This window comes from Pterocles gutturalis, unplaced genomic scaffold, assembly GCF_000699245.1.
Source record: "Pterocles gutturalis isolate BGI_N339 unplaced genomic scaffold, ASM69924v1 scaffold12248, whole genome shotgun sequence".
In the NCBI taxonomy this organism is placed as follows: Eukaryota; Metazoa; Chordata; class Aves; order Pterocliformes; family Pteroclidae; genus Pterocles; species Pterocles gutturalis.
In genome coordinates, this window is record NW_010125751.1 from 12,572 (window position 1) to 20,399 (window position 7,828).

At 40.5% G+C, this 7,828-nt stretch overlaps 1 protein-coding gene across 1 annotated transcript in view; it reads left to right on the plus strand.

Annotated features, from left to right (window-relative positions):
• NOX4 (NADPH oxidase 4) overlaps positions 1-7,828 on the plus strand; it is a 50,323-nt gene that overhangs the window by 12,096 nt on the left and 30,399 nt on the right. The window contains exons 2-6 of the mRNA XM_010078712.1: positions 385-495; positions 1,482-1,566; positions 2,225-2,322; positions 4,376-4,403; positions 7,565-7,637. Of these exons, the coding sequence (XP_010077014.1) occupies positions 385-495; positions 1,482-1,566; positions 2,225-2,322; positions 4,376-4,403; positions 7,565-7,637 (395 nt within the window). The remainder of the gene's footprint in view (positions 1-384; positions 496-1,481; positions 1,567-2,224; positions 2,323-4,375; positions 4,404-7,564; positions 7,638-7,828) is intronic.

Consider the following 7,828-nt stretch of genomic DNA (forward strand, 5'->3'; position numbering starts at 1 on the left):
GAACCTTTCAGGTAATTTCTTGGTGGATGCTTATTGTCTCCGATATGATTTGTTCCGTTGGCTTTGAGCACTGGTGAAGATATTGATTCTTTCAGTAGCAGGTTGTCATTTGCTGACATTATTGCTGACAAAATTAGTTTCGAATATTTTTTTTTTTTGATGCAAAGCTGAGAGCTGTTTCCCTCAGAGAACAGGACAGCATGCTGTGTGTGCAGTGGTTTTTCCAGTACATGTAAAACATCAAGGAACTCCACTGTTCTGACGAGTCAAGAGAGCACAGGAACCATTCAGTTTCACAGCAAAGAGGAGGAGGTTGAATACTGACACTTGAACCATGAGAGCATCTTTTCTCCCTGTAATCTAACTCTTGCTATATTTGTTCAGCTAGGATTGTGTATTAGCAGAGCTTCAGCATCTGTGCTTAATCTCAACTGCTGCCTGGTCCTTCTGCCAATGTGCCGTGTTCTCTTGGCCTTCCTGCGAGGCTCTCAGAAGGTAAGTACCATCCTCAAAATGCAGCAGTTGAGAAGAAGAGGGCCCTGGTCTATCTTTAGGCTAAAAATAATAGGAAAAAAATCTGTTGTATCCCTGTTTATGATACAGTATGTGCCTGCATGGTGCAAGTATCAGACATTCAGGCGAGATTCATGACTCCTTTGAAGACAATGCCTTGGCTGGCATTGCTGGTTTGATTGGATTTGTTGTGAGGTTTCGTCAACACCTTGTTGAAGGACAGGGAGTTGCTGTGAAGCTGTAACCAGATGAATTCCCCTCCTTCTTTCCCAACTCTACTATGAAAGACTTCTGTCCCTTCTGCTGCTTCATGGTAGAATTCATCAGAGCAAAAATTTGTCTCTGCATGATCAGAAGTGTCCTACTGGAGATGATAGAACTTTAAATAAAAATACCCAATGGAATATACTCGTTACCATGGGAGAAAAAAAAGTTCTGGCAACACTAAGAGGGTTTGTTTTCTGTACCAGTATTCAGTCAACTGTAGTTTAGCTTGTTTGTGATTTGGCAGTTGCTTTGCAGAAATATAAGTAGTGCTTTTGAGGAATATCTGTGTTTTCTAGATGGTTGCAAATTCAACCTGTGAGTTCTGTTCATTGTAAGACAGTGCCTGTAAGATTTGATGCCTATAGATGCACATATGTGTGCAGATATACCTTTCCCTCTGATCCTGCTCACTAAAGAGTCAGTGATGCCTACAACAATTAGTGCTGGATTTTTAAGGCCAGAAGGTATATTACTTTTGTGTGCTCTTGACATCTATGTAACACAGGTAATTTCTTCATTAAGACCTCAAAATTGGCTCATTGACCGTACTCCTGTAGTTTTTAAATTTAGATACCGTGCTTGCGAGGGTGTTAAACCTAGTAAAAGCTGATGTTGCTATTATATATCACCTCATTTGCTGTTAGTATTTTTTTATTTGCTTTGTTTTAGAAGAGAGATTGCTTGAATTCTTCTCTTATTAGGTTGCCAGCAGGAAAACCAGAAGGCTGCTGGATAAAAGCAAAACTTTCCATGTGACATGCGGTGTTACAATATGCATCTTTTCAGGTGAGATCTTAACTGTGCTGAGCAGCAGCTTGTTTGCGAAACACATTGAAGCAGCGCTTTGTGGTTTTTCTTGTACAGTACATTTGGGGGTAGTCTTGCTCTGTGCTTCCCTGCCTTAAATTGTGAATGCTTTCTCAGATGAGTGTGGGCTTTGGTTTATTTTTCCTTTAAATATATGGGCTTACATTCTAATGCTGAGCCTTTCCTTAAAATTCCAGTTTCTAAAAGGACAGGTATGTGAGATCAGGTAAAAATCTTCCCTTAAAAGTGGAGGGTCACATATAATTGTGGCTAAGGAATGTGAGCGAAGAAGCAGGGTGCCACCGGCTTATCTGCAGAAGAGGGAGCAGAGGAGACAAATACCCAATTCGGTGAAGAAGAAATATTCCTGGGTGAACACCTTTGAGTGTTGTCTCCCAGCTGAAGCATTTCAGTATGGAAATGATTGCTGTAGGGTTAAAAAAAAATCTTAAAATAGATACAGCTTTCTACCATGTGTATCTGTAACCTGATTTACTTTAGAAAAATAATTCCTTAGTCCCTGATGCATCTCATGCAGGTGATGTGATTATAGCTTGGCTCTGGGTAGCAACTTTACTTTGGGGGAACATCTACCTCTTCTTAATGTATCTCAGCTTTACTCTGTTTTTTTTTTCAGTCTTACATGTTGCTGCTCATCTGGTGAACGCTCTTAACTTCTCTGAGAACTACAACGAAGACTTTCTGTCACTGAATGCAGCGAACTATCGTGGTGAGGTGAGGCAGCTGTCCTTTTGTATTTTGCTTTTAAGTATATGATTTAAATATATGATGATTTGTATATCCAGTGCCACTGTGTGATCCATCCAATGGATCAACAGTGCTGTCGATTTTGTGCATCGAAAATGCACCATCATGAGGATTGCTGTGGATTTTATTTCTTTCTCTGGTCAAAGCATGTAAGAAGCACTTTAAGTCAGCAGGATTCAGATCTATTGGATTATGAAGGGGAGAATGCCGTCATCAAATTCTTTCACCTAGTGCCCTGTTCTCCTGCTTCTCTACAACATGCTTTAACTTTTGGTCAGCCCTGAATTGGTCAGGCAATTGGGTTAGGTGATCATTGTACATCCCTTCCAACTGAAATTGTCTATTCTGTTCTTCTTCTGCTTCTCACTGTTCCTTGGGTGGGCTTGATTGAGACACTTCTGCGGCTGTTTTGGGAAAATACATTCTGCATCTGCAATATTTAGAATATAGGGCTATGTGACATATACTGAGGATTTGAGGATAGTGAATTTTGAGCCTGATTCTGCATTTTTAAACTACAGTGGGCACTGTAGTATGTATGCTAAGAGTGAAATTAGTTACCTGCATGAACGGCAGCTGGGCTGGAAGCTGATTTCTACTTACGAAATACTTTGTTCGCGTGAATTCTCTGACTGTGGTGCAGGTCTCTCAAAGACATACCACAGTCCTAGTCCCTCCTCCAAGTGCTTGCTTATGCATTTGGCGCGGGAGACGTGTTTGCCGATTTTAGGAGTAAGACCAGATTCCAGACTCTCTTCTTTGGGCCACAATCAAGTTCTCTCTTGTTTATATTCATTCTAGTCTCAAGTCTGTATTTCTTTTCTACCAGCTTCATCAGGAAAGATTTAGAATGACCCTATCCCAGCTGCATCCTTTCCTGGAAAAGGAGAGCTTGACTCAGCCCAGGCTCATGAGGACCAACAACCAAGGTCTTCACTCCCTGGGTGAATGATCTAATCACCGAGCTATTCCATGGCAGACAGACATGCCAACACCAACTATTGTGCTGAGGTTCTGGATTGAACTCAAGTGTCTGCTGTGTTAGGAGTGGTCCAGTAAGACGTAGCCTCATCAGGAACATTAGCGGGAGCTTTGCCTCGGGCGAGAACATGCCAGGGTGTACATGGCAGCCTGTACTAAGCAGCCTTAGGAATTTTGCAATAGAAAATGGAGATAATAGCAAGTTTTTAGTACCTCTAGGATCAAAACCTCATGGATTTTAGGTACTCTGTTAGCTCTTGAACCTTTGTGCTTGAATTCCACTTAAACAGGTTTTTTAACTGTGGTGGGCAGCCGGGATGCTGCTGTCATCTTCTGTACGTGGGTGTGCACGTTTGGATGCAAACAAGGCCAGGGAGAGGGACGCTTAATTTTTCCTGACCTGTATGAAAGCTGCTCACCTCCCCTCACTGCATTTTACTGCAAGTTAAAAAAGAAAGTTTTTCTCCACAGTGAAGACAAAGATCTCACAAGGTGTAGGACTCAGGGGGAGTGAGGCAGTTTCCTGTGAGGTTGACGTATCTCCTCTTCCTTTCACGTGTGGTGAAGGACACAGGAACATCTGGCCTCGTATTGTCAGCTCCTTTGTGTTCAGCCTGGCTTCACTGGAGTCCACTGCAAATCTCCTGGTGATGTAACTGGCAGTAAAATGCTCGCTGATGGTCTTGCATTTAAATTCAAAATCTCTCTCTCTTCTGCCCCTCTCTGTCCTCCCAGAGGTATGAAGTAACTGAGTAAAGTTAGGCTCTCAAAAATAATTATTTGTAAAATTTTAACATCCTAATTTTTCATGACGGATCAGAACTGTCCTCACTGGGGGAATGCAAAGCCCAAGGTTTTAGTTTGTTGGATCGGAGTCAGTGTAAACTGCTACCAAATACCAAATTCATTCCTGGATCCAGGTTTAGGGATTGCTTATGCCATCGAGTGCGTGAGCTTTATGAAGTACTTATTATTATTACATTATTCGTATGGATATAAAATAATGTATGTTTATTTTTTTGGCCTGTCTGTTTTTCAGGACCCAAGGAAACTGCTTTTTGCTACTGGTAAGTCTGTTGCAAAACTGAATGAGAAAGTTTGCTGCTTCTCATCATCATTCTCCAGAGAAAACATTTTGATCCTGTGTTTGCATGCTCCATTTGTTATATCTCGGCTAGGTTGAGATGTGTTATTTGTATAACACAAATATAACCTGGGTTTGCTTATCCAGTCGTCAGGAGGGAGGAGTTACATAAGCCCTGTAATAGGATGAGCAGCATCTTCAAAGCTGCTGTTGTACAGATGAGTCAGTGGAAAATCATCAGTTTCAAACAGAGATGCTGCATAATATTAAAACCAAGTTCCTAAATGATCCAATTTCTAGAAAAAGAAACATAACAAAAAAGCAGGCTCTTTTTGCTTCAGCTGGTTTATTTAAGGGTCGGTTTGACTTCAGAGCAGTCTAAGCTGTTACATGGGGATCAGGCTTCAGCACTCATAAAGAATAAATAAGCAAAGACATTTTTGGTGTGGAAATTGAGAAGGGAGCGATGTTTGGGTATGGAGGGGTAGGCAGAAGGCTGAGCTGCAGTGCTTCACAAGCAGGTAAAGGCCCTTTCTGAGGTCATCTCTTTTTCGCTCTTATTTAGATCAGTGCCAAGATACCAGCTTGGTAGTGTTCAGGGCAAGGTGCAAAGGAATTGGTGTGGACAGCAATAAATGAGGTTCTAGACCTGTCGATCCCAATGCCTTTACTAGAATTGACAGCCTGTGGGAAAGGGCTTGCAAAAAACCCTAAGCAAGGTTTAGGTCAGTTGAGAACAGAGGAAGTGAGAAAGTGAAATTACGGAAATGGAGGTACAAGTTAATGGCTAACTGGAAATAGGTTGGGTAACTGGTGTAGTTAGTGAATCGGTGGTGGAGCTTTGAAAGGAGGTAACTCAGAGGAGGAGTTAAAGATGGGGAGGGAGAATTGGAACACTCAGGTAGTGTTGTATTTAATATCTAGGATAAGGGAGGGAAAAGGACTTGCGGTGAAGAATGAGTGTTGTAGAGGCCCCATCAGATAATGTCACAGCTTCTGGGAACACCTTGCGACCTCTCCAGTTGAGCAGAGGACCTGCAAGGTGGAATTCCTCCTACCCTCTGACAGCCAGGAATAGATTGTGTTTTCAAAAGTTGGAACACATTGTTGCAAAAAGCAGTGATTCCAGGTAATCTTAAATTTAAAATCACTGAGATCACTTCCCATACTAACAACAGGTAATTAACAGTTATTGTTTGTGCTGTGGGAGTGCCCAGACTGCACTGGGAGCTGTACAAATATGCAAAAAAATGGTCTCTTCACAAACAGTTCAGAACTACATTTAGTGCCTTTGTGCCTTTTTTTTTTCTTTTTCCAAACACAGTGAAGAGAAGGAGTATGGAGTTGGAAGGATTTACAGTGTGATGACTTTTCTAATCAGTCCAGGAAAGAACCTCCTTGCTGAAGGGTGTGAGTCTAGCTCTGTGAGGAACAAGTATTCAAGATTGTAGTTAGTGGAGGAAAAGAGAGATGGAGACAGGGAGGAGAGGAAACACTAAAAATGCGCTTGGGAATTGGGGCAAGATTGTGAGTGATTTCATGTTTGCAGTTTGATGGAGAAGAGAACTGAAAAACTAGATGTAAAAGGTGATCTGTGGCTTGAGTGACAATGTAGAAAGCTGGATCAAGTGCTGTATGAGAACTGAATTGGAAGTATTTGTGTCAGAGGGGAGACTGATTGCACACTGCATATCAAATTAGATTAAGAAAGAAGAAATGAAGAAGGAGGCAACAGAAAGAATGCACAGTTTTTTTATTGCAACTGATTTTAATCATGAAGGGGCGAAATTATGTTTCTTATGCAGTCCATGACAAAACTTCCATTGACTGTAGGACCAGGATTTTTCCTACAGTTTGTAAAACTGAGTAGTGATTTGGGATGTACCAGATTTTGGGTATCAGACTTTTAAAGAAGTGGATGTTGAGGAGGTTATAAAAATACAAGATTTGAAATTCTGTCTTTATTGCTAAAGTATCTAAAATCAGAATAAATTATTTTAAAAATTAGCTCGTTCTTATAATTAAGATACGGTCGTGTAAAACATCTTGGACCATTAAAATTTGTGGTTTTGCCATTTACATCCATGAAATCTGGTTGAGATGCTTATATTCTGACACTAAACCACTACTTATTTAGGTTTGTGCTTGGTGATAGCCTTCCTGACTTTGTTTAAACCCAAACATGTGGCTTTTAGGGTGACCAGAGACTGTGTTTAAAACCCACCATTCTTCGAGAAGTAAAAGGCTTTGATGTAATGCTTCATGGATTTTGGCTTCTTAATTCAGATTCCTAATTCCTGGCATGGCAATTTTGAAGATAAGGTGCTCAGAAAAAGTGGTAACTTTGTCTGGCATTTTTCTGTCTGTCTTCAGGCTGATGGTTTACTGTACTTCATGGGCAGGATTCTACTTTAGGAAGAGATCAATCAACCTGTAGAAATACTTGTTTCTGTCCTTTGACTTAAAAAAGAGCTGAGGATAGACATTTCTGATATGAGTTTTTATTTGAGCAGATGAGTCCAATCCTTAATGTTTTTAACCTTTCCTTCTCAAATGTTGGCTGTAGATCACTCTCACAGACCTTGCTCTATGGGCAACAATTTCAAGCATGATACAATGCCATGGAGAGTAATTTCAGGCTTTTTCTCATTCCAGGATGAAATGGGTTGGCAAACAATTGTAGTGACAGCTTGCATAGAAATGGATTTGCTTGAAATTCTGTCCCTGACCAGGTTTTTAATTGTCATGTTCAACAGAGTTTAGGGTTTGGAATAAAAAAGACATATAGAAATTTGTACAGTCAGTCTTACAAATAAAAAAAATAGACAGGATGTGTTCTCGGTTACCTGGTTAGAGACAAATGTCACAAGCAAAAGATTGCAGGAACAAAGACTAACAGGAAATCAGTGATGCGTGGTGAAATACAAGGAAAAGAGCAGTTTTCTCTGGGAAGGTGGGAAGTGACACAACAGCTCTTCTGGCTATCTAGTTTGATACCTGAATCGTCTTCAAGAGATAATTGCATACAAGCGTTTGACTGAAACATGATTTACATGTCTAATAGCTTCCACTTTCTTGAAAGGTTATAGGAGACATGTATACCTCTTCGCAGTTCAAATGTAAGATATCTTATATCTGTTTTAGTTCCAGGTCTGACTGGAGTCATCATGGTGTTAGTATTATTCCTAATGTGTACAGCTTCTACATATGCCATCAGGTAAGACATAATGTGATCATTATGCTGAGAAATGCCATTTGAGAAATCATATTCTCATAGTGGTTAGAGGGAATGAAGAGTAAATGCAATATGAGGCAAGAAGTATTTAAATGAGTGTTAAAAATACCGGTTTTCTTGTCTCCCCCCCCCCCTTTTTTTTTTTTGCTAACTTCCAGGTAAATCAGACAAAG